Raw genomic sequence first — 27,934 nt, forward strand, 5'->3', positions numbered from 1 at the left:
GGACTACCTCCTCGACTCCCTGTCTGTGACTGGCCCGAGAGCCTTCTGGTCTGTGAATTATTTGATGCAGGCAGGTTTTTAGGCCCCCCCATCTCCAAATCTAAAACGGGGGCAACCTTTACCTCTGCCACCTTGGCAGTAGCAGGGGTGCTGTTGGTTTTGGGGTTTTTCGTCGCGTTATTTTTATTTTCGATAGGCTTCTGCACCTCATAGATCCAGGTAGCCTGTTCAATGACCCAGTCTAAAGATCTTTTCTCATGAAAATCTCTCACGAGCTGGGTCATTATATATTTAGGGAGAGCATGGAAAAATGTATTAACAAACTCTTTGCTGTCTGTGCGCACCCTTCTGGTGGTCTGCGCAAAAGCACGCTTTAATTCTTGCACAAACTCTTGTGGGGCCTGATCCTCCCCACATTGCAAATTGTAGGCTGCCTTGCGAGCCTCTTGAGGATTTCTGTGAACAGAAAAATGTTTCAAGATAGCCGCCTTATAGGTGGACCATCTTAAATGATTTTGGTCCTCCAGCCCCGCAAAGAAACTGGAGTATTCTGGGGAGAATGTCCATTTGACGTACTGGATGCAGCTACTGCTGTCCTTCAAATGGAAAGTCTCCATCATTTGCTCATAGAGCTCCAAGTGTTCCCAAACGGAATACTTGGCGTTCTGATGATAAGGCGTGATGACACACCTTATTGCCTTTATTTGCTTCAATGGGTCTTTAAGCAAAGCCCTTTTTGCCTTATTGGCCTTTTTGGTTCGGGTAACCCTGGTCCATTCATCCTCTGACTCAGAGGCACTGCTCCCAGAGGTTCCTGTCTGATCTTCTAGGTTTTCCCGGATTCTGCGAGCCTGGGAATGGCTGGCAGAATGTGGGGACCTGGTCTCCTGTGTCCTGCTCCGTTCAGAGGAGTCTTCAGATTCCTCCTTGCTGCCAGGATTTGATGGGTATCCCCCCACTGACCTAACTGGGCAGAGGTTTTCAGGATGCCCTTAGTGGGCATACTCTCCTGGGGTTCCCCACTAATTTGCACTGTGCTTGGGTGCCCATACCCGGATGCCCGCCCCTCCATTCCTGGGAGGTACTGGCCTATGAGCCCCATACTTCTGGTTGGATAGTAATCTGCCAACCCCGTGGCCCTGGGCTCATGTGCGCGAGGGGACATGGGGGTGGCAGAGTCCAGGGACTGAGAGATATGAAGGCCTCTGGTACTAGGGCTCCTGAGGTTATGCTCAGGAGTTTCTCTTTCCCAGCGAACATGGTCTCTATCCGCCCCTGCTCCCTGTTGCAATGCAAGAGCCTGCGCTTTCAGTTCCTCAGTTAAGGCCTTACTAGACTCTATCAGTCTCCCCTGCATCGCTACCTGGTGCTGGAGCCTATCATTGTGCTGACAGAGAGCCTCATTCTCTCTCTGTGCCTCCTGATTGGTCCTGGAGCACTGGGCCACTCTTTGCTGCAGGAGGCTTACCTCCTGAGCTGTATCCCTATTGGCCTGCTCCTTTCTTGCCAGAGCATCCTCCACCCTCCTGGTGTGCTCTAACAGGTTCTGGTGTTCTTTTTGGAGGTCACCCAGTCCCTAGATGGCCAGGTGATTTTCTTCCATTTTCCCTTTTAAGTGGCAGACTTCCTGGCCTAAAGTATCCCTTTCCTGACTAAGAGCCTGCATCTGTGCCGCCAGGTCGTCCCTCTGCCTTTGAAAGGCACCAGCTTTCTGGCGTTCTTCATCAAACTCTGCCTGGGTATCCAGGTCTTTCAGAATCAATTTATTGTTTTCCTCTTTCTCTCTGTCTAATCGAATTTGCAGGGTGGCTACCTGCTCTGTGCATGCCCTGTTAAAGTCTAATTGTTGCTCCAGCTTTTTCTGGCTCTGCAGTAGGGAGTCCAAACCTTCTTGGTACTCCTTCTGCAAGGCCAGAAATCTGGTATCCTGGTCCGCCTTTTCCTGTTGCAGCACATGCATATCCTCTTTTATTTTAGTGATGTACCGTCTGCCTTCATTTTCAGCCTCTGCACAGAAGAGTCCAGATCAGATTGGACCTTCTCTAACGCCATCTGTCGCTTATTTGCCAGATCTTGGATTTCAGTACATTTATCCTGCATGTCTCCCATATATAGGTACAGGTATGCCGCTATCCTGGCAATCTTATTGTGTTCATCTATGGCTTTAGGAGCCATATATAGTTCACTCGGGGCCACATGTAATGGACCCTGATCTCTCCATTTGTCTGACCCTGTTTCAGTGACCTGTTGCGCGATGGCCTGCAACCAGACCATTTGGTCCCGGTGAGTCCACTCACCTCTCAAAAATAGCTTATGTAAGAGGTGCTCCCTCGCTATTTTCATGTCTACCAAGGTCGTCATTCTAGAGATTGATCTCTGTCCTGACTTACAGAAATTAGTATTTTATTTTTGCAAAACAGACCTTTTCCTTAGAGTGTCCCTTTGAAGAGTGCTTTACAGCGTAAAACAGCGCGGTGATCCGACCGGATGTATGTATCCCGTCAGTTAGCACACTGTATTAAGCTGCACAAGTGATAGATCTAACCCAGATGTCCGGCTTGAGCCCCCAATTTGTAAGAAGATTCAATCCAGCACTACAGCCAAGTCAATGCCTAGCATGGGATACTGAATGAAAAACCCTTATTGAAATATCTTTATGTCCAGGTTCAGATACTGGATGACAACCCCTGTATAACACCCCTCTCTTAGAATCCCCCTGACCCCACTGAGCCAAGAAATAGATCTGTTTTGCAAGTTTAAAAGGTTTATTTGAAAAAAAAATAAACAGTATATATATATATATATATATATATATATATATATATATACATATATATATATATATATATATATATATATATATATATATATATATATATATATATATATATATATATATATATCACACTTTTATAATGAATTAATAATTGAATATCACACTTAATCTGAGCAGTAATCAATAATGGATAGTCTGGCACTAGCACACTTCTTTATAATCAATGATGAGTGGGTATAGGATGGATAAGATAGCAACAATACTTTTATGGTTTCAAATAGATGCAATGTGGAATGAAATTGCAGTACAGAAAATAACTTGATAGGATTTCAGCAAAAGACAATGTAATCACTTTCTTGGACAATTCCCCCCCCCTTTATGCAATGTAAGGAGATGAAGAGGAGAGCACTCAGTTCTTAGGAATGCAATCAAATAGAATTCAGTTCAATTCCCCCCCCAGCAGCTTATACAACAGATAGGAGTTTTGAAACACAGGCAATAGCAGCTATCTTTTTACAAGTAAAGAAATCGGGCCAAATCGCAAATCGCGGCACAATTCGCGAGTGCGTGGATTGTGATTACGGAAAAAGTATAAGGAGTAGCAAGTCGTTTCTAAGCTTGTTGCAAAGCTGAGATTCTAAGCTTTCAGAGGAAAGTAAACCAAGTTCCTAGCCCAAACGGTTCCAGAGATACGGACGATTAAATAAAGGTCGTTTTTCGGATTTAAAGTCAACTCAAAATGACAGGTGACAGCTTTGCAGCTGCAGAATTGACAAATGACAGTGGTGCAGCTTTACAAATGACAGGTGACAGTTAGGAGGCAGTTCTGGTTAGATTAAAATAGTTTGGATTAGATTATTTTAACTAAGAGATTGGTTCTGCACAGTTCTGCTAGGTACTCACAATATATTTTTGTAATAGGCCTCGCCACGGATCTGGTCAGGATTTGGACTGGACGCTGGTTCTGGTCTCGGCACTTCACAATGGTCTGGGTCAGCTCTCTGGTTCTGCTCACAGCAGTTTGGGTCACTCTGGATCTCTGGCCTCTAGTTCTGGATACTGCTCTGCTTTCTCTGGGTACAGCACTGCTTCTGGAGCTTTCTGGCACAAGGTTTCATACCAGAATCAACAGCTGAGCCCGGCTGTGAATAGTCTGCAAATTATTTTTTTGCCTGCTGACAAATACTTTTGCTTGCAGTGGGCCTTCTTGGTTCAAAGTTCTGTAGTCTCTGTTTAGCTTGGAAGTCTAAGTGTAGGATCTCTGGATGTGAAGTCGTCGGTCAGCATGCTCTGCAGCAAATGGAATTGAATCTCTCTAGCTGTCCCAGCAGTCTCTTTTTATGTGTTTTGAAAATGGGTGTGTGCCTGGGCCTAGCAAAGCCTACCCCTCTCTACTTGTCATTGGCCCAATTCTCCCCACTCCCATGATTGGGGGAAGGAAATGTGAGTCAGAGTGATGCTGTAGGTTTTATGGGTCAGAGGATCCTCCCCTGGTCAGTTTGCCCACAAATCTATATTTGATTCAAATACATATTGCACAGATACACAGTTGTTTAAAATTACATGCACACATCACATATCACATGAGGTATACTCTGTTCAAACTCTGCTTTTCCTGGGGGCTTGCATTCAGAAATAGCAACATTTTGCACTTTTTAACTGGTTTCGCAATATCGGACATTTACCCAAATTACACACATGTGCGCAAGGAGTGTGGACATTAATTGATGAAGTGTCAGATTTTTAACATGCAGACATTTGGAGTGAAACCGTATTTTCTGCTAGCAACCCCCCCAGATCATACCACCAGGTCCTAAAACCTCTTAAAATGTGGGCAGAAAAATCACAAGAATTATGGTATCATTTAGCTAATTTTGACAAGTCCGCACCATGAGTTATACATCTTTCTTAAAATCATATTCTGGCCAACAGGGGTGTGTCTTCCCAGGTCACATGGTGGAGAAACCAGTCTATCCACTTTCTTTAAGGTCAGCCTGTCCTCAGAGGGGCTGCCCCTCCCCGGTTCTGCCAAGAGGAAGCCACTTTACGACCTCCCCTATAAACCATCTGCCTGAGTCAAGGAAGGGCTTTGTTCAAAAGGAAGCCATTTACGACCACCCTAATAAAACATCTGCCTGGGCCCAGGACAGGCCTTTGTTCAACTCCCTGTAGCTGCTCCACCCCTAATCTAATCAGAGAGGTGACAACTCCTTTTGGCAAGGCGAAGAGTGGCTGAGCAGGTTTTAACTCCTGTGGGGGTAGATGTCAGGCAGAATTCAGTTTCATTAAGCCAGGTTTCAGTTAAATGTCACTTTTTGTCCCCCAGTTTAAGTCTATTACGATTTTTACATACACATTAAATAATTACTTCCTTCAAGTCATTTCAGAGTATAGTTTTACATTGTATCCACCTCTTAGCAAGTCTTTCCTTGGTCTGGTTTTGTTTCATTTATTCAGTTTTACACAAAAGTCTGGTGGTTTTAAAACGCCTGCTTTCTGATAGTGGTGAGTACTGGTAATGCAACCATTTTTGGGATTTAAGAAAATGAATTCCCCACCATTCTAGGTTGCTTTTGGCAATCAGCATTGCCATTCCCAATGGTTTCAGGCTACTGTGTGGGTAGCCCAATGGTGGTTTTAGGCAGTGCCCTCCTGTGCTCACAACATAGGCAAAAATGGGTGGCAGCCTATTCTTCATGCATTTCCCTATGCATTTTCTGGGAAGTTCTGTCCATCATGATGTTTTCCATGCCAGTACTGCACAGTTTTCCTATTCTGGCGTACATGTGGGCTTTTTGGCCATCTTGGATTTTCTAAGCCCACAGCACCAAATGTTGCAGCATGTTAGCTCAAACGTGGGTAGGGACACCCAACAAACCTACATATTCCTCATGGAAGAAAAGACAGCCAGATGAAATGTCAAACACCTCTAATCTATGATTGACTCTCCTCCAGCCCTATAAGAGGTACATGTCTGTTTTGAATCCCCAATATTGTAATATTATAATCCTCAATAATACACAATGATCAACCCCCAATTGACTTAATTGTAACATGTTGTTATGAGAAACAGGCACAGTCATGCCAGACATGGGACTAAGGGGGTCATTGTTTTAATAAAGTGGAGTGAAATTATAAAAAGTAAAATTCCTCGTATGTATCAGCTCATTTTACAGCTGTCCTAAGGGGTAAGTGTGCAGCAAAGCGAAAATAGCATCTCCACTTCAGAAGAACATTTGGTTTCACATCAGAATGCGATGGCAAAGCAAACAATGGCTTTTACACCCGATGTACAGCAAATGGATTGCATTGGAATTTATTATATAACGCTTCCTGCGAAGCATATTTTCAGGAATTGATTTATATCTCTCAAAGAGGAGAGAACAACTGAAAAGTAAAGGCTATATTGCATTGTTTCACTGTTCAGTTTTCACTCGCTGCTTTAAGAGGTTTGAAAACAATCTGCTGGGCATCCCACAGCACAATTTACAATGATTGAAAAATGAGTCCCTAACTATGCTGGTACGGCATGCAATCTTATTTATGCCTCAGTGATCCACAAATATTCGTGGTTAACTTTGGGGGAAATTTACCTGCCCTTTGGCCTGACCTATAACTCCACCCTGCAGTATCCTTACAATGCAAGTTGTCTTCCAGGCCCATTGAATATCTTACCAATAGAACCTGTTTGGTGCCACGCCTTCACTCAGCAGTTGCCACCGTCTCCCAAATTCCATGGAACTGTATAGCTGGAAAAAAAGAAATTGATGCAGTTAGTATGGCTAACATTTTATTTTGAGACAAATTTATTGTTTTGGTTAAATAGAAGTTGAATAATGATCTGGCTGTTCCTAGCCTTGAACTGTCATGGTCTTGATGCAAGTGAAATATCGGTCAACAAGTTTTCAATCAGAGATTGTTGATTTTGCAAAGACTTCAAGGAAAGGGTAAAATATAAAGTGCTTTATTAATGATTTATGACTGTATTGACATAACGTTCAAAAGTAAATCACTAGTGATATCGGACTTTTTACTGACTCAAATATGCACCTGGAGTAAACTGTGACAAAGGTGTATCAGATGTATTGGTTCATTTGGTACATGTTCTCAAAGTGTAGGTCTATGTATTCCTAGAATGTACATTATCAATCATCATTTATTTGTTGTAGTCTCAACTGTGTAAAATGGACCGATTTTTTGCTGTCGGATTCCAACCAAAGATCATAGGAAACATTTTTTGGAACAACCAAACACTACGTAAATTGTGCATTGATTAGGGAGATTGTAAATGTTCATACTACACATTAGGCAAGGTTAGTGGTTTACCTGAACATACTATTACTTTAAACCTCACTGTAATGGGATATCTTTGACATTATCAATGTCATGTATGCCTTCTATGGCCATTGTGGCCCCCAAAGGTGGAATACAATGTGTTAAGGACCTAGGGCATATGCCTGTGTGATGATTGTTGTACATTCTTCGAAAGTGGCATGCATGGAGCATGAACTAATTAGCCACTGCATTAACTAATTATCCACATTGAAAGACCATGTCGTCTGCCCTTAATTGATTAATTGTTTATTTGTATAGCGCCTATACACACGTGTTTCAAAGTGCTTCAAGGCAAGGGAGGGAGCAAGGGAAAATACAATGACATTCTTACAAGGCCTTGAGACATTAAGAATGTGAAATTAACTATCATACTAGGCCTGACGACGTTTCAGATAGTGCAAGAGCTTTGACAATGAAAGGAGGGGATGGAAGGATAGGAGATGAGGCAGCCAGGTGAATATCATACTAGTCCTGAAGACATTTCTGGTAGTGCAGGGGAATGACAAAAAGTGAGGGGGGCGGTGGACATCGATAGTGGGCAAATGTCACAAATTGCGTTGCCCAATTTCAATTTCTGCGTGGCAACCTTGAAAGTCGGCACCGACAAAGGATGACATGAGCTTTCGCAGACTGGGTTCTACCATCGCCAACAGTACCACTATGGATATCAGTTTAGTTAAAGAAATTGACAGAAGTGCTCAGATGGCCTAGAAATACGATTTCTGGGGCATCTTTTCATTGTAAATCTGTCGCTGTTGTCATTAATGCCAGCTCCATGTTGACCATGCAAACATATTGTGACATGCTCTTCTGTTCTTTGCTAGCCATGGCCATGTTCTCAATTTATAACCTTTCAATCTTGCTTCATTACATAGGCAATGCTCTCTTGTAATAGGTGAGGTGGCCCAAATTTTATCTCTTACACCATAACTTCAATAATGACGCCAGGCTGTAATACATGTCTCACTCCATTTAATGTCCTATATCAACTGCCCTTACCCAAGCCACCACATTCAAAGATTCCCCAGCCTCATTCCACATTCTATAGTCCAATACATGTCTTTATAATACTACTACACTACAACAATAGGTAATTGTATGATGTCTGTCAGTAGTAGATAACTAAGCATTTTTCTATATTGTGGCCTGCCCTTCATGGTACAAGCTTGGAGCAAACTATGCCCATCACCTTTCTAATACAACATCGGTCCTAGAAATGTTTGGCTAAGAACCCTTAACGTGATAACCCGAGGAGTGATTCTCTGGAGGAAAATAGGACTAAGGGAAATGTCACCCTTGTTACATATATTTTGCTGGAGTACATTGTCAATAAGGTATATTTGAGGAGACCGACTGAAGCCATTCACTTATTAGAACACAGAAGGATGTTATTTGTTTTAACAGGTTTGTATTAGATCAACAAAGAATACAACCACCTTCAGCCTGACATGAGATTGCCAACAACACAAACTCCCCCACTTCATTCTATGTTCTACCTATGACATTGTGCCACACCTCACCATCCACTATCACCAGGCTGTGACACAATGGGCCTCATTACCAGTAGGGCGGTAAGCCTGGTTCATAGTCCATTGTGACAAAGGGTATTCGTTAAGGTGGGTGTGAGACGGGTTGGGTGACTACTCAAACCAAGATCCCAGGGATCAAATAAAAATAAAGCGTTTTTATTCTGTGCCGCATTCATTGCCAGTAGAAAGAGTCCCTGGCTGGAGTGTGCCATGTTGTAAAACGGTTACAATACAGCGACCACAGCCTGAAAGGAAACCAATATTGCTGGTCTCACATAGACTCTCTCAACAATAGCAATCTCTAACGCCCACAGCACCCACCCATGTGTCTGGCCTCTCTTGGGCTGCTTAGTCAAGCCTTGCCAGCCACCCAAGTCCTAGAACGGGAAACATGCACACATGCATCCCCTAGCTAATTTCCAACCACATCGACTACGGTCACCAAGGGCTTTCAACCGAGGAAAAAGCGCATTGAAACCACACAGGTGTGGAAAGAGCGCTATATAAATAACCAAACCCAATCCAAGAGAAACAGGTAATATGATATATTATCGATTATGCACCTTCCTCCAAAATGACATCTGGGGCAACCCATAATTTCGAAAAGTGATGGCCTTGCAAAGTTTCTAAGCAAGAGGAGATCGACCTGCCTCTGGTTTCGACATTTGCAAGCATAACCCCCCCCCCTTGTCAAGCAAGATGTGCCTCAGCTGCCCAGCATCAAACGTTCCAAAGAGAGAGAACGGTGTAAAACGTGTATACATGTGTTTGTGCTGTGAATAACAAGTGCAAATGTTATTTTATGAGACGATCACAAATATGATGTCACCTTGGAGATGAAGGGGCGTGTTAGCCTAACTCTGCCACCTGCAGGCTGGGAGATCACATGACTAGTTTACTGAGCTGTTGGGTCTTCATTGGAAGGGAAGGCAGCAACAGAGCTTTTATTGGAGACATGTAACTTTCATACAGAAACGCCATATAGATATAACACATTGCGATTCAATCGATCCTGTGAGAGTTAATAGGAAGGGAACATACTGGATTGCTAACCAATTCATTTAAATGGAAAGAAATTATTCTTAAGTTTCATAATATCCATTTAAAATAAATGTTGTGTACGTTTTCCCACCTAATGCTAATGTTTTGAATGTGCTATGTAACACCCAGACTGTGCATCGAGCACCACAGGAAGTTATGGTTAACACACCAGACGCCAAATAATGAGGTAAATAATAATGGAAATCTACATGTCCAGTCGTGATCAGCTGTCATTCCATACCCAGTGTGAAGACCCTATGGGTGGTGTTAGTGTTAGAGGCACTTTGCACAAGTGCAAATTTACATAGCATTAGGTCATAAATTTCACAGGTGCAATGTTGCACGGCGGGCATGTTTGCCATAGACCAAGTCTGTTCCCTTGGTGCAAAAATGCAAGGATATAGGCATTTGTTTCCCCTCAGCTTATTGCGATTTCACTGATGCAAAGTTTCTGTAATGTGATGAATATGTTTCATGCAGCAGAGCTATGTGGTTTATTCTTGTCAAAATACAATTATTCAAAGCATTATGCAGATACGAAAGGGAAGCGGCCAGTCTGATCCCTCGGTAAATAACGAGGAGCTAATTTGTCACACCTTGTTGAATATTACCAGAATGTATACGGTAGTGAAGGATGTATGACACACAATATACACACAACCGCACTTTGCCAATTGAGTGAAAGTCAACAAGACAAACGACTTGCTGCCATAATGCCAGATAAAGCATGCAACTAAATTAAAGAGCCATCCTCTGGAGGGGCCTCGGGACCACAGGGTCTTGCAAATGCAGGATATTAAAGTCGTTAGTGAAGACATTGTTGCTGAGCTGACTAAAGTCTTTCACTGTATACAACAAACACGTAATAACCCTGGGATATGCAGAAAAAACAAATGAAATGGACATTTTGACGTGGCTTCTTGTCACTCCTCGAGTATGGCCGAAAACAAACGTGCCATTATTCATGTACATATTGTGTAATGTGCGTGTTTTGGACCAAATATTGCATATAAACATTTAACAAAGATGCTGAAGAATGTTGTGGGGAACACTGCATACATTTATAATCACTCTCGGGAGGGGGGGGGGGGTGGCGTATGGTGGTTGAAGGGAGGCGTTTTTCTGAACTAAACGAAAACCAAACAGTATTTGCACTCCCGCTATGTCAGCACTGACTAGACAGTCCGGAATATGAAACACATTCATGAGTAGAGTTACAATACACATCCCTGTTGATAGTGCAATATCGTAAACAAGTGAACTGTGGCATCCCTATCCAGCATCCAGTTTTGTTTGCCAGACAAGCTTTGACAGAATGCATTCTGAAAATGTATTGAGATGAATGGGAAGACAATCTTCTGCCAGATACAGTGTGATGCTGATACTGTGTCAACAGAATGGGTATATCAGGTCATTTCATCCTATTTAGCAATCTAGGACAGCGTAGCTTACCCATGATCGAACTTTGGAACCGACTCTGTTTCAGTTAGGCATTCACACATTATTGGATTAACAGACATCATTGTATCCTGACATCATCAGGCTTCGTACCACTGAAAGACAACCCCACTGTACATCCTGGTGGTAATAGATACATGCCTCCATGTTTCTGAAGTTCCCCAGAACTGGAAAAGAGCTAGAATCTACATTGCCAGAACAATAGTGTTACAGGATCGTGGTAGCAACAAGATGAATTAGCCTAAATACCCAAGTAGTGTATGTGCAACAAAGGATACCTTTACATTTCAACTTGACACTGGAGAAAACGTCGACACTGTGTGTCTCATGTATTAGAGTCCATGCTGCAGAATGCCAGGAGTTAAACTCAGTTCACACATATGTTCACTCGGTGCCAAAATGTAAAAACAAAGCTAGCACAATGTCACAGAAAGAATGTACTAGATATTTGGACACCCTGTTGTGTTGGCCTTTGTTACTCAATGACACAAATAGCCTGAACGACAAATATTCAGTCCTTAGGCTGACAGTAAGTATCATACACCAGTCGGATAGCACCACACGTTGAATGCTGCCCCTGATAGCTGTGTGCAGCCTGCTGTGGCAGGTTCGAATCCTGGCAAGGCCAACTCAACCATGCATCCTTCTGAGGTTGATAACTTGAGTACTACTCTGTGGGATGATAAGGTAGCCTATTATTTCAGCACTCTGAGAGGCAAGGGTGTGTAGCGCTGTATAAGAAATAGTGTTCATAATATTATGGAATCACACATAATTGCACACTACATTTACTCTCAGATCAGAGTGTTGGATAGAGAACATGCCCAACCTTGCAAATATGGGTCCAGAGTTTTCTGAGCCTAGGGACCCAAGCTACACCTCACTGATGATGCCCAGTGAGACCTTAACATATCTGGGGTTGTTTCCAGCCTTGTACAAAAGACAAATCCTGATTTGTGTATGGTCTTTCCCCTTTCTGGGGTGATGTCTTGGTAGGCTGAAGCTGAAGAAAGATGGTTTTGAGGGTGGTGCAGATTTGTGCCGCCGGTTAAGATTAATTCTAAACCATTCAGCATTCACTACTTTTGTTTTGCTGTACCTTGAGACCGACAGCTCATCACCAAATGTTCCAATAGGGACACAGGAAGCAAATGCACAGAGAAAGGGCCTCATTACGACCCTGGAGGCAACCATGCCGCTTTTTACGGCATGGCTACCCCATTCCGGGTACTGGGTCCGGATCCCTGAATGGGGAAATACCGGGCCATTCCAACCATGGAGGGCCCTGTATTTCCCCATTCAGGGACGCAGGACCTGGTACATCCCCATTCCCATTTGAGCCCCGATAGGGCTCAATGGGAATGGGGATGATGCTAACAATGGACTTGTTAATGACGGGCCCGTTGTTAGCATCCTGGTCTGTTTGCGGGACCCGCTAAGGACACCTGGTTTTACTGGCCCCGTTAACCCCCTACTGCCTTCCTCGTAATGAGGCCAAAAGTGTATTTACATACAGCTGGGCAGACATGGGTTGGCATACTAGCAAAGGATCACATACCCACCCTATTGGTTCCAAGCACAGAGAACTTTTTTTTTATATATATGGTTTTACACAATAAGCTTCATAAATTATGGACTCCTAATGGAACATCCTGGAGATATGCCTTTGTGGGAGCCTGATATACTACTGTTGGACTCAGGGATGTGACATAGTTCACCTTCTCTGCAGGAACGTTCCATTAAACTTAGCATTTCAAAACCACAGAATCACCATTCTTGTGACTCGTATTCTGGTCTCTAGTAACTATACTCACCTTCATGACATAATGCATGGAGTGGAAGTCAGTGTACTCTTGTCTCAGCAGGAAGGTTATTGCATCCTCTCATGGCATTGACACTCATGCTCTTGTGAATAAATCATTATTCATTTGTTGGGTGTCCTGACCCACGTTTGGACTATTATGCTGCAACATTTGGTGCTGTGAGCTTTGGAAATCCAAGAGGGCGGAAAAGCCCACATATGCGCCAGAATCCTAGAGAACCGTGCAGTTTTGCGCACAGCAAAGTGGTCCCCTGACCTGCCACCCGCCAGTGCAAGCATGATGGGCCAGGAGTGCCATGAGTGAAATGTGTGCCAAAGGAAAAACAGCAGTGCCGGTTGGCTAAAAAAAGTGCTTTAAAATCACCTTTGTTTCCCTGAATGCAAGCTCAAAGTGCCTATTTTAAACATCACAATATATTCAAAAATCTCAATGAACACCAGCAGACATTTGGCAGAATGTATTCTTGCGTGCATACTAAATCTGGAAAGATGAAGAGCCCAAAACAATGTTTATAACAAAACTGGCTGAGCTGTGGATGTCAGCAGCTTAAGTCAAATGGACAGAAAGCCACTAAAATCGAAATGTTTAAAATAAATGAGTGACCTACTTTTGAGTGTAACATAGTTTGCAACTGTTGAAATGCCATCGTTTTGAACTTAGAATCAGCGTTCTAGCTGCATGTGTAAAAATTGTCAGTGTGATTTGAATGTAGAAAACTGGGAATTAAAGTGACATTTAGCTGAAGCCTGGCTTGAAGAGAGTGGATTCTGCATGACAACTACCCCCGACAGGAGAAGGAATTCAGCAGCTGTGTTCCCAGGCCTGGCTGCATCCTGCTGCCCCTGACAAAAGGAGATGACACCTCTCTGATTGAATTAGGGGAGTGGCACCTGGGGACTACAGGAAACTAAACAAAGCACTGTCCCTGACTCAGGCAAATGTTATATTGGGGGGGACGTAAAATGGCTTTCTCTTGGGAGAAACTGGCAGGGGCAGTGCCTGTGAGAGCAAGCTGAGCTTGGGGGAAGTGGATAAACCAGAAATTCCACCATGTGCTTTGGAAAACCACACCCCTTTGGGGCCAGAGCATGATTTTAAAAAGATGGATAATTCATAGTGCGGACTTGTAAAAATTATATAAATAACATCATTATTCTTGTGATTTTTCTGTGCACATTTGAAGAGGTGTCGGGACCCTGTGGGATGTTCTTGGGGATAGTAGCGGAAAAAAAGGTTGTTACTCCAAATGTATGCATGTTAAAAATCTGACACTTTATCATCTGAAACCCATATCCCTGGTGCACATTTGTGTAAAACCTGGAAAGGTTTAGAGGTCGTTATCTGGATGAAAAGGGTAGAATTCTGTCATAAGTGGATACGACATCGTACAAAGACAGGGATCGGATGGTTTCGTGCTACAGAAAATATGTTAACTGGACCTCTAATATTAGAAAAATGGTACATAGATAAATATGTATTTGGGTCAGAAATAGATTTGTGTGCAATTTGACAAGGGAAGGTTCCTCTGACCATAAAACCTGCAGCATCACTCTGACACTCCATTTCTTTCCCCCAATCAAGGGAGAGAGGAAAGCTTGGCCAATGATAAGTGAGAGGGGCAGGCTTAGCTAGGCCCAGGCACACACCCATTTTCAAAACACATAAAAGGAACATTGAAACCCAGGTAGAGAGATTCACTTTCCACTTTCTTGTGGGACGCTTTGCCGGGAGACTTCACATCCAGAGATCCAGACATCAAATCCATCAATCTCCAGAGACCAGAAATTAACTCCAGAATTTGTAGCAGAGAGGCCTGAATCCACAAGCTGAACCCTCTTCAGCAGGCCTCAAAACCAACCAAACTATTCAACAGCCGGGTGAGCTGTTTGAATTCTTTGCCAAGAACTTTTGCAAGAACCTGTAGCAGTATCCAGAAAGCAGTGCTGTATCCGGAACTAGAGAGAACCAGAGACCAGATCGCTGTGAAGAACTGCTAGCAGAAGTCCAGCCAATCCTGACCCGATCGGTGATTAAGTCGCATTCCTGTCCAAAATCTAGTGTCAGTACCCAGCTAGCACTGTGCCAAAACCAATCTCTTAGTTTAAAATAATCTAATCCAAACTATTTTAGCCTATTAGAACTGCCTCCTAAAATCGTGTCATTCTGTCATTTTTAAAACTGAAAACTGCCATCTGTCATTCTGAGCTTTAAAATTTCAAATCCGAAAAACTACCTTTACTAAATCGGCCGTATCTCCGGAACCGTTTGTGCTAGGAGCGAGTTTTAACTGCCATCTTAAAGCTAACATTCTAAACTTTCCAACGAGCCTACAAGCCTAGAACCGACTTCCTACTCCTTATAGTGCCTACGTAATTGCGCTCGACGCACGTGACTAAATTTGCCACGATTTGATATTTTGCTTAATTTCAGCCACGTGTAAAAATATTTGTCTTTGCTTTCCAACCCTGAAATCTGTTTTCAACCTAATAACCATCCCTGAATCATTGATAGGGCTGGCCTGAACTGATTCAAAGTATCTATCAACTACCTGGAACCCCCTATAGGGAATTGAAAGCCTTTTTAGCATATTTTTCACTTAATTGCCACCACATCAAAGTATATTGCCTGTGTTTAAAACTCCTACCTGTTTTCCTCTAAGCTTGCTAGGGGGGAACTGAATTATATTGTTTGCATTCCCGAGAACTGTATGCTCTCCTTTTCATCTCCTTACATTGCATAGGGGGGGAGTGAATTGTTCAAGAAAAAGTGATCATATTATCTTTTGGTTGAAATCATATTAAGGTTATTTCTGTGCTGCATCCTGTCTCACCTTGCCTTTCCTTGAACCATATAAAGCATTCTCTGCCACCTTATTCTTCTGTTCCTATTTATAAGTAACCAAGAACTGTGCTACTGTAGGATTACCTATTGCTGATTACTGCTCATATTCACAAGTGTGCTAACAATTATCAATTTATTTATAAAAGTGTGATATATAGATATATTGTTTAATTTTCAAATAAACCTTTTAATTTGCAAAACAAACCTACTTCTTGGCTCAGTGGGGTCAGGGGGATTCTAAGAGAGGGGTGTTATATAAGGGTTGTCATCCAGAGTAAACGAACTGGACATACAAATATATCAATAAGGGTTTCCCTCAGCATCCCACACTAGGCATTGACTTAGCTGTAGTGTTGAATTGAATCCGCTTACACATTCAATGGCACCTCCCATAGCATGCGTGCAGCACTTAGATCAGAGCCACAATGATGGCTGCCGTCTTCCAAGGCTCATGTAAGTCCACAGGCCTATAAATCCATCGGCTTAAGTGAAATGCCCTCACTGTCCAAATACTCCACGGGTGATATTTCTAGGGGTTCATTTGAAGAAATTAATATTTTCAGAGAGGTGTGGGACCAATGCCTTAAGTGATTTGATTGCTGCTGTATGCTGTAATGAACGCTGTTTGGAACAGTACTGTAGTATCTACCTGAATGAAGCTGCTAAAAAGAAATTTGTGCTTCCCTTGCTTTTAATTTAGTTTGTGCACATGTTGATCTAAAGGTTACCATATACACAAATAAGGAAGATAGTGGGTTTATAGTCATTGCATCGAATGCAAGACCATCAAATGCCGTACCATAGAATAAAATGAATCGAAAAAAAGCATTGAATGCATTTATTTCATTTTTTTTAAATGGGGGGTCCACCCCTCCCCCCCTTTTTAACCTTTAAAACCCATTATAATTAAAATAAACCATTTACCTTTGAAAAAAATGCATTCAATGCTTTTTCTTTTGATGCATTTTTTTCTATGGTAAGGCATTAGACGATCTTGCATTCGATGAAATGAATAGATACTAAGATAGTGTTCCTCGTTTTGTGCTGATTGATGGGTATAGGAGAGATGGAGGGCAGATGGGTAAATGGGTCATTACGAGGTTGGAGGTAACCATGGCTGCCTCCAAAACCTCACCGTCTCTGCCCTGGTGAATGGAGCTTTTACCGCCCCATTCCAAGGTTGGAGGGGGTGGTAATTCCCCATTCACCAGGGCCCTTGCCCATTCCCATTTGAGACCCCATAGGGCTCAATGGGAATGGGTAAGGCGCTAATAACGGTACCTTTATTAGCACCAAATTCCCTTTACGGGTCAGGACCCGCAAAGGGAACTCGTAATAGGGCGCAAAGGGATTACCGGTACTGGTGCCTTTACCGGTACCGGTAATCCCTTACCGCCGGGGTCGTAATGAGGCACATTGTGTTTTGCGGATACTTTAATGGCTTTACCGACTCTACTTAACTTCACAATCACGTAGGGCCTCATAAAGAGATTAACAGTAATGATAAAGCATGAAATATGGAGTCCCACACCACATGAGCAAATACAGAGTGTGGTGTTCAACTTAAGACATGCAGTAAATGTATCATTCTGTATGTGTAAAATACAGGATGTGGAGAATGTCATATAATGGATGAGGACACTTCCCCATCAAAAATAATGTGTAAAAACCTTAAATAAGGACCTCCAGTAAAACAGAGGAGGTCCTGAGTGCTATGTGAGGCCCTCCCTTGTTTTCACCTCAAAACACTGCTCCAAACCCATTCTTTCGCCAGAGTTCTTTGCAACACACCAATAATCTCCAGCCCAGGTTCACCACATCACATACGCTACCCCAACCTTTTCCCCCACCAGATTTCACCCCTAAACAACCCTCAAACAATGAGTACTGAGGGTTGTCACAATAAATAAAATACAAAACCTTTTTCCTAAAGCAGACTGATGTCAAGGATCTGCCCTGCCTCTTCCAAGTATGGGGCAGATGGTTTACTGCAGGGAAAAAATGAGACATGGAGACTGTCTGAAATGTAAGAGAGAGAGAGGCGCCAGAGACATGCAACTCTTTATTCTTGATTTCCACTTCTCACTAGATACCACGACACGGGTGTGCCTATGGTATACTGATATAGCACCCCAGAAATTGCATGGAGTGTCCTGCATACATCAGTAACTCTCATGTGAAATGAACCAAAGACTATGTTTTAAATTCCGAGCAAGTCAGGCTGAAAACTAATTTGCTACAAATCATAGAACTGCATATTAGAAATGGGAGTAGGCCAAAGTGGGTCTGAAAAATGATTAGGCAAGAAAGAAGATTTGGCCAATGCTACAGAGACGTTTCTCTTTAAAATACACAAATTAATTGATAGGATGTTTTCAAGTATTCTGAATGGCATGTTTATGCAATTCATCACATGAAGCCAACATGATCAATCATTTTATTGAAAGTCTCACAAATATAACATTTTATTTTCCCAATCACTGTCAGATTATTGTACAATAAGTACAAAACATGGTCTATTTTACAAAATATTTTACTGTCTAAAACAGTGGTGGATATTTTATGTTGGTTTGCAAAACACTTATTTCATTTAATGTGTATATTGTGCTGACTTCAGTTGACCAGAGTTTGAACCAAAAACAATCAGTCCCCTGCCCTTGTGAGAACCTTCAGTATGCGAGGGAGCCCTGCAGTAGCCATGCACTCCTGTCTAAACTCGTGAATATTGGTTCAGCGGATTAACAACCATTAACTGCTCACACACCCTGTCCCATAGTTGGTTGTGCATGGCTCTTGCAGTGTTTGCCATCAGGTAGCTCACCAACCTGCATGCCTACATAGTCACCTCCTCAGCTCGTGAGTGTGCACTTCTGTTTGTAATTTTGCTTTCTGCTTTTGCCGATTTTTGCGTCATGGGGGGTGGCCAGATCCCAAGCAAGTGCTGCATTTTTGTGGATGTCTTTCTCAAACAGTGATTTCCACTTGATTACAGTCTTTTAGTGGACACCATGAAGCATGATCGTTTGCACCTGTAACAGCATTACCATATGCGTTTTAACATTTCCATTACTATTGGGTGCAGTTCTTTTTTTTTATCGCTGCCAATTATTACGCTGATTGTATGCATTGTGGTATAGCCTAATTACTGGTAAACCACGTTTCATTGCATGCATTAACACAACATGCTGGACTTCTAGTTCCAGGTATTTTAAGATCACGTGTGTACATATTGTTGCATAATTAACGAATAGTGATTTTGTGTTTAGTACCTACATATCTCCAATTCAAATGTTTTATATTTCTGACTAATACTGTCCATGTGGATTAAATCTTTCCTAGCTGAACGAACCTCTAGAGTCTCCATAGAAGGCAAAGAAGCTGCAGACCCATCACAGTCCCCATTGGAGTACCCCAAGGTTCTTGCCTCTTACCCACCCTCTATAATGCATACACAAAGCTTCTTTTCTCAGCCTTAGATAATATGAGTGTCATCTACACCAACTTTGCAGATGACACCCAGATCCTTATTCCACTCACAGGGAACTACACTAAAGATACACTGATCATCAATAAAATCTACACCATTATACAAAATTGGATCTGACATAATAGCCTCTGCCAAAACAATGAGAAGACAGAGATTCTCATCGAGGGGTCCCAGTCCAAAATAGGTGCCCTCCATCCTGACTAGGCTTCTATTAACATTGACAGCACCATGATACCTGTACGGAAGCAAGTAAAAACCTTAGAAGTGTATCTGGATGCAAACGTCTCAATGGCCAAACACATCAGTAGCATATCATCATCCACTGCATACACCCTCCAAACTAAAAGCCGAAAATTCCTTAACCCCACCAAACTGTGTTACACTGGCTAGAGCCCTGATTCTATCAAGACTAGACTATTGCAATGCCTTGCTACTAGGCACATCCATCACCAATCTAAAATATTGACAACTGATACAAAATAAAGCTTTACGGGTCGCCCAGGAATCAGAAAATCTGACCATATCTCCAAGACCAGAAGAGATCACCATTGGCTGCCTAAAGAAGCCAGAGTTATTTTCAAAACTCTATGTTTCACTTTCAAATGTCACCAGGAAAAAGCCCCCATCTACCTAAATAAGGTCTTGGTCAAAAAAGAATCCAGCAGAACCCTAACATCCAATAACCACCTACTTGTAGCCACGCTCTGCTACAGAAATACCAGAGCAGGGGGCAGTAGCTTTAAATACCTAGCCCTCAAACAATGGAACTCCCTCCCACTCAGCATAAAAAAGAGGATGCATTCATGGGCTTTAAAAAACTGCTAAAAACATGGTTATTTAACCAATACAAATACAACCACCACCTTATAACCTGTATATATGCTGTATCTATTGTTGTATTATTCATCCTACTGTAAATACTTTGCATGCTGTATGATTGTAACCTCACTTAAATTGTCACTGATGAATATTTTAACAAGTTGTCTTTACCTTCGCTGTGATACCCAAGAGTTTGGGTGTGTAATAAATGCAATAAATACATAAAAAATAAATACAAATTATGCAACACCAACAAAATAACAATACGAAATGTAAAAGGAACAAATGTGCACCCGCTGCCAACAGCACATTGTGCCAGTTGCTGTTCAGAGGCCATGCATTTTTATTACAGAAGAGGCTCACAAGCACCCCGGCAGTGTGAATAAAAAATGTAAAGGATGGCCATATAGAGTCTTAGGGGGCCCCCCACTAGGGATGCAGACACACCGTTCTAAACTGCATTTACCCACTATTATTTTGCATTTGTGACTTACGTCCTTAATATTCACAGTGCATGCTAACATGTAAACCATTCAGTGCCATACCATTGGTGTACCAGGCACACACGCTGACTTCAAAAATGAATAATTTCCCTTGCTTTACGCTTTTTCTGTAATGGAAATAATATCTTTTTTGAAGTCACTGTGACTTCATAAAGAAATGATTTCTATTTGAAGTACGAGCACCTCCCCTGCCCTCTCGTCCCTGGTCATGATGGGGGCCTCAGGCTCCTCTGCTTTGTGGATGAGAGGAACCAAGCTCCTGCAGCTTGGAATGTGGAGCTAGAGGCCTGCCATCTGCCTGAAGAGGAGTTCCTCAGAGTCACAAACTACCATAAGAATGTCAAAACATTTTATTATTTTGTAAATATGATATGATATGGCATTTATAACGCGTCTATACGGTTGAATACTAATTGACCTTTTCACAATTGACCTCGGGGGAATGGACCTCGGGAGAATTTAGCTAATTTAGAAGGTCAGTTAGGACATATATGTGGGGGGAAACCCCCCGCAACCCCTCACCCAATCCAAAAAACCCTGCAACCCGCTACCCAATCCCCTTATATTATTTATAAACCAAAACCAACCCACTATATATATAAAATAACTAAAATAATATAAAGGTCCATTGTGCAGAAGGTCAATTAGGACCACTATAAATAGGTCAATTAGGACAAAAGGTCAATTGTAAAAGGTCAATTTGGGTAATACCATCTATACACAAGTGTTTCAAGGCGTGAAGAGGCAAGGGAGGGGGAACAGAGGGAAGACATAGACAACAATCCTACTAGGCCAGGTGTCATTCAGATCGCGCAAGTGCATTGGCAGGGGGAAGGGGAAAGTGTGGGGACAAATGGGGTAGGGGAAAGGTGCGGGTGATGGGGAGGGGACAGTGCAGTTCAAGAGATAAATAGAAAAAAATGAAGCAATAAGTAAAAAGTACGGCCAGATGGTGGCAAATGCAAGGGTAAGTGCAGACATCAGGTGTTAAGTGCTGGTAGGGGACTGTATGGATACAGAACACAGTATCTAAGTGTGGGGGTGGCCAGGGCAGCAGTACAGGTATGCAGCTGGTGGAGGGAGGGGACCTGGGCCTGAGATCAGAGGGTGGCCAGGTAACCAGTGCAGTTTGAGTTTCAGCCAGGAGTTCAGCAGGGGAGAGGAGGGGAGAAAGCAGAAGCAAAGAGGAAGGTTTTGAGGTGCTTCTGGAACTGGAAATGGTTCTCCCCAAGTTTCAGGGTGGCAGGGAGGCTGTTTCAGAGGGAGGCCCCAGCCGAAGAAAGAGATCTACCACCAACTCGTTGCTTGGAGAAGCGACTGACCCCTGGGGAGTTGGAGGCGGATGAACGAAGAGCTTGAGAAGGAAGATATTTAGGAAGAGAGAGCTGAAGGTATTGAGGCCCGAGTCCCAAAAGGCCTCGTGGACGATGCAGAGGGTTTCAAATGTAATCCACACAGCCACTGGGAGCAAGTGCAGAGATTTCAGTCCTGGAGAGATGCGATCTCTGGGCTTAAGGCCAAGGACAAGTCTCGCAGTCCTGTTCTGGATGAGAAATGTGTCTGCGTGCATGCATGCAAGGGTGTGTGTCTGTATGAGATTCATGTAATGTGTGTGAATAAGCGAGTGTATGAGGTATGGATGGCTGGGTGGGCATATGTGTGAATGTATGGTGAATGTGTGTAAATGTAAATGAGCGAGTGAATGGTGTGTGAATGTGTGTGTATTTGTGTTTAATGCTGGGCTGAGGAGCTGATTTGGAGGAGGGAGAGGGGCAATGTGGATGAGGCACATGGATGTAATATAATGTGGGTGAATGAGCAAGTGTATGGTATATGGGTGGCTGGGTGCGTATATGTGTGTCTGTATGGTAAACAGGTGCACATGTAAATGAGTGAGAGAGCAGTGTGTGCTTGTGTTTAATGCTGGGCTGTGAAGCTGATTTTGGGGGTCAGGAGGAGGTGGTGGGAGGGTGAGTAGACGTGTGAGGGGCATCTGTATATTATGTAATGTGACTGTATGATGTATGGATGGCTGGTTTGTCTGTGTGAGTGTATGTATGGGTTCACATGTAATTTAGACAGTGAATGGTGTGCAAATTTGTATGTGCTTGTGTTTAATGCTGGGCTGAGAAGATGATTTTGGGAGCTAGATGGGGGTCTGAACGAGAGGGGATGTGTGGGGGCCAGAGTGGTATGCTAAAACATCATTTTATTGGGCATGCATGATAAGTGTTCTTAACGGCTAGACTGGCATTTTGGTGCGGCCAGTCTAGTCATTTCTTACTGTAGCATGACATTGTTTACTGGGCATCTACGATAAACCAAGCATGATTTGTTTTAATACTTGGCTAGTCTGGCATTTTGATGCAACCAGTTTTGACATGTGTTCTTACTGTGGCATCACATTTTGAATGGTGTTGGGACAAAATCCCAGGTAAACCAGAGGGCCAATAGGAGTTTGCAGACTCTTGGAAGGACCAAGAACTACAACATACTGCCAACCGAAGCATTGCATTTCCACGTGCTTTGGTTGACAATATATTTAATTCGTCCCCTGCCGGGGACTTGGGTATGTTTTTTTTTTTTTTCCTCCACCCCTTCCCCTGAAAACGATCCCCTCCCCACCCTCCCAACACTTCTGTTCCCAACGCGTCTGCTCCCGATGGATGCCACGGAAAGGGAAAATGGATTCCATTTTCCCTTTCCCGGCGGCCATTTTATTTGACTTATTTTTCTGTTCCGAAACACAGCAGCGTTTCGGAACAGAAAAAAATTCTATTAGTATCCCGGTCTAATGGGCCTGGGTACTAATGGCAATAAGCCCCTCGACGGTGGGCCAATACCGTTCCCCAGTAATGTCCCCGGGCCTGTGACTATGGGCCCGGGGGCATTACCTGGGGCGGTATTGGCCGCAGTCTCGGGCCTTGTTGCTACAGTAAAACAAATATCTTAGCTGCCAGGTCCTTGCTCCATGTTGGCTGCAGCCAAAGGACGCATCTAAAAGGGACCTGTGCAAATAGAGCGGTGCCGAAACGGGCCATAACCTAAAGTGCTGTGGCAAATACGGCATCCCGACCTGGAGGTTTTATAACCTGGCCAAGGAACCGAGTCTTTTTCTTTAAGATCAAAACATTCAACAGTGACTTCAAACATCTGCAACACTCGGCATAGATGCATGCCTTTTTGCACTGGATTTTACATAGCACAGATATAGCTGGTAAGAAACAGGGCAGGGAAAACAGGCAGGTGCAGTTCTAGGATGCACTCATTTGATTAGCATTACAATAATGTACTATTAAAGGTAGACAGAAGGACATATAGGGAGGTGGATTGGAGCATGAGTACGGTATTTTAGGCTGTAGATCATTAACGTGATGTGCAAATCAAGATGATATATTAACAACTGTGCTAATCATTAGGACACTTTAATACGGAAATAGCTCCTCTTGTGGGTTATTTGGAGGCTCAGCACTACAACCCTTTAATTATAGCCTTGATAGGGGAATATATGCCATGCTATGGCAAGTGTTCCTGCTCTAGAGCCCGGAGACGGGCATGGTGATCCGTGGGGTGTCTCCTCGCTCTACATTTATAGAACTCGCCGCTTCCTCAGCAGTCTGCATCCTGCTGCGCCTCGTTGCTAAAAATGGGCCCTCCCTGCGGTGATTTGTTCCTCTGACAGTCCGCATCCTTACCCGTCTTGTTGGTGTAGCAGAGCGCTGTCTGTGGAGTTTGCTTGATGTAGAAACGCATGCCGCAGCTCGCCCTATTGATCTACCGGCACGCCGTGTGCACACTGTCTCTCCTTTTTAATAACAGTCCATTCCTCAAGCTGCTTTACTGCAGACCTCAAAGGCATGCCCTTTCCCACAACATGGAACATTATGGAAAGCGTGTTGCTTTCATCAGAAAATAGCATTCTGAGGCTTGTGCCTGTAAACGTTGCAGCACTGTGTTTGTGCTCTCATAGTCACCGTGTTTTTCTAAGGGGCATGCACTTGCCTGATTCATTGTGTTAGGCGTTCCCAAAGGAAGCACGTATGTATCCCTGGTTCGCTTTCTTTCTCTAGCAGTGCACTCCTTCCTATCTGGTTGCGCAATCAAACCACATCTCCTACTTCTTTTCAAATACATCATATTAAATGCCGAGGGGCCCATGCTCGGACTGGTGTATAGGACAATAGGACCAAAAACTAATAATGTTAGTGTGGGCCAGATTTGTTGGTCAAAGTGGGCCACTGTTTTGGCCCATGGTGTCCAGTTTGATACGTCACTTGACCATGCGCCTAGTAGTTCTGACCAGTGTTACTGAATAAATATTCTTTAAAATACACAATTTGCATCACATTTTATCAAAAACCTCCACCTCGGGGGTAATACTCAAACAGTCTGTCACAAAAGGAATGAATACCCATTTGCAATTGTGGCCCACATATTCATTGGTGCCTGAGACATCATGTATGCCCCAGTCCGGCCCTGCTAAGGGCGTGTATGTTCGTTCTGAGTTCCCATAACAAATCATTGTAGGCTCCACCCAGTCCCGCAGTTAAGTTAAAAGCAATCAATCTGTTTAATACAATAAGGATTGTGTTCCCCTGTCTTAATGATGAATTTGGTGGTATTCTTGTACAGCTGCATTCAGTGCTGTGCTGGTCTTCAGGGAACTATGAAGATTGCCCAGTGGGACTCTCCTCCATGGGCCTCTATTGTGTGCGTACCCTGGTTTTCTGCTTCCCTTACCCTTTCTTCACCTCATCCTTCCATATCTCCTCATCCCTTTGAAGTAAAGACATTGTTATAAAACATCACTCTTGACAAATGTTAAATGATAGTGTGTTTGCACTGCTTTACTAGTTTTTAATCCCTTTACAGTGCAAAATGTGTGTTTAAAATTCACTGTTAGGACCCATCATTTCAAAATGATCTTGCGGGCAAACACCCCACACCCTATTTGGAGAACTTTTGCTTACTTGCACAATGTAAAATGGGGCACCTTTAAAAAAGCATGTCAGGGGCCACTTTTGGTTCTCAGCCCAACCCTCTCTGCATTCAAAATGGAACATTCCCTCATTTGAATACAGCCTTTCGGCCTGAAAACTATGCGCATCACAAAAAGGGCAGCCACCAATGTGAATTAGAGCATACCATTAGTTCTGTATGCTGTTCTGTTCTGGTAGAATTATATTGGTGTCTAAGTCACATGTAGCCCATATTTTTCATTGAGTATTGAAATACATTAAGCGTCAAGATTATCTGTGATTCAATAACATACTAGTTCATAGTCTCATTTATAAAGCTTATACATGATTTGCATTTCATGTATCTCAGCATGTTGGTTGTAAGACAGTCAAGGTAGTACATACCAATATATCTGAGGTAAATAGCAAAGTTGGAAACTATGTGACTACCAGCTCCTCCCTCCGAGTGTATCATTCAATGCAATATATATATATATATATATTCAGTGAAAAAAACTTTGTTAAAGGGACGTTATGGTTAAGTTGCGCTACTAAAAACCTATGAAATTCAGTGAAAAAACTTTGTTAAAGGGACGTTATCAATGACATTTGTGATGTCATCTTTGATGTCCTGGGTGTTAGTGTTAGCAGTGCACGGTGGTGCGAGTTATGGTTGGTTATCTTACCATAACTGCCGAATTTCAGGGGTTTTTCGGTTTTACTTTGAACCATAACAACGTTTTTTCACTGAATTTCATAGGTTTTTAGTAGCGCAATTTAACCATAACGTCCCTTTAACAAAGTTTTTTTCACTGAATTTCATAGGTTTTTAGTAGCGCAACTTAACCATAACGTCCCTTTAACAAAGTTTTTTCACTGAATTTCATAGTTTTTTAGTAGCACAACTTAACAATAATGACTTTCACTTTATATACATGTCATATGGAACTGACTAGATCTCTTCTTATGAACTTGATGTCCGCGAACTTATTTAATGTTCGCGGACATGTTCGGAGAACAGTACCACCACCTAAAAACTCTGGGGAGGTATGATGTGTAATAGTCATATCATAACATAGGAACATTTAACAAATTCACAAAGCAGCACACATACAAAGTATATGTAGTAATACTTAAAAAATGTTACCCATATATGTAATACACTAACCATTCATGTAAATACAATATGTTTTAAAATGGAATATACCAAAAAAAGATAAAGTGGCTTCCACCATAATTACCTCACAGACGCTCCACAACCAACAGCAAGACCAGACGTATACACTACTGATTACATATCTCACCAGACATAGTAAGTGCACTTCTTTTTACTCATATATTTATAAACTTTCTATATTACAAAAAAAACATATTACTTCTTTGTTTTCTCACAGAAATGTGTAGTACTCTGGACTGGCTAGAGGACCGTTTCCCACGAGACGAAATGTTAGAAGATAGTCCACCTAATGGTACACACTTTACTGTATAAACCAATTGATAAATATTATTTTGTATACATTCAACATGTACATTTTTTTTTACAGACCCTACAAAAATTGCAACTTCCAAAGAAAAAGAAGTGGTGGATAACACTCTTGAACACATTACCCACAAAATGGACCAACTTATGGCAAATTTTATGGATTTAAAGAACTTTGTGGAAGATCACCTAAAACCACCAACAACATACCATTGTCCCACCTGTACTTGTCCCCCCTCACCATATCCCATTCATTTATCCCCAAACTCTCTCCATGAACCACAACGTTTTGATGAGATTTCCATCTCTTCTTCACCTGATCCCACTAATATTGAAAACCATAATTCTCCTGTTTTTGTTTCCGTTTCTGCCCCACCTTCTCAGTCATAAATTGTTTATATATGTTAAATAAAGTTACTTTTTTATATTGTGTTGTAATTACTTTCAGTTCCTTGTAATAAAACCAATTTAGGTGTCCACGGACACCGCGGTTGTTCGGAAATGTTCGTAAAGAAACGAAAATGTAACTGTCCTGATGACACTACATCTGTCCGTAATGTTCTCATGCAAGTTCAAAATGTTCTAAGAACACTCGTAGTGTCCTGAAATGTTCGTAAAGAAACAAAAATGAAAGTGTTCTAAAGAACACTATATCTGTCCGTAATGTTCGCTATCAACTTAAAACTGTCCTAAGAACACAATTGGTGTCCTGAAATGTTCGTAAATAAACAAAATGATGTGTCCTGAACAACAGTACAACTGTTCGTAGTGTTCGCTACCCAATTGAAAGTGTTCAAAGAACACAATTGGTGTCCGGAAATGTTCGTACATAAACTAAATTACACGTGTCCTGAAGCACACTATATCTGTCCTTACTGTTCGCT

At 42.5% G+C, this 27,934-nt stretch overlaps 1 protein-coding gene across 5 annotated transcripts in view; it reads right to left on the bottom strand.

Annotated features, from left to right (window-relative positions):
- LOC138473193 (VPS10 domain-containing receptor SorCS1-like) overlaps positions 1-27,934 on the bottom strand; it is a 3,088,785-nt gene that overhangs the window by 1,398,799 nt on the left and 1,662,052 nt on the right. For all 5 annotated transcript variants that reach the window (XM_069611754.1, XM_069611755.1, XM_069611758.1 and 2 more), the window contains exon 5: positions 6,452-6,525. In XM_069611754.1, coding sequence (XP_069467855.1) covers positions 6,452-6,525 — 74 coding nt within the window. The remainder of the gene's footprint in view (positions 1-6,451; positions 6,526-27,934) is intronic.

This window comes from Ambystoma mexicanum, chromosome 8 (genome assembly GCF_040938575.1).
Source record: "Ambystoma mexicanum isolate Mex_15411 chromosome 8, UKY_AmexF1_1, whole genome shotgun sequence".
In the NCBI taxonomy this organism is placed as follows: Eukaryota; Metazoa; Chordata; class Amphibia; order Caudata; family Ambystomatidae; genus Ambystoma; species Ambystoma mexicanum.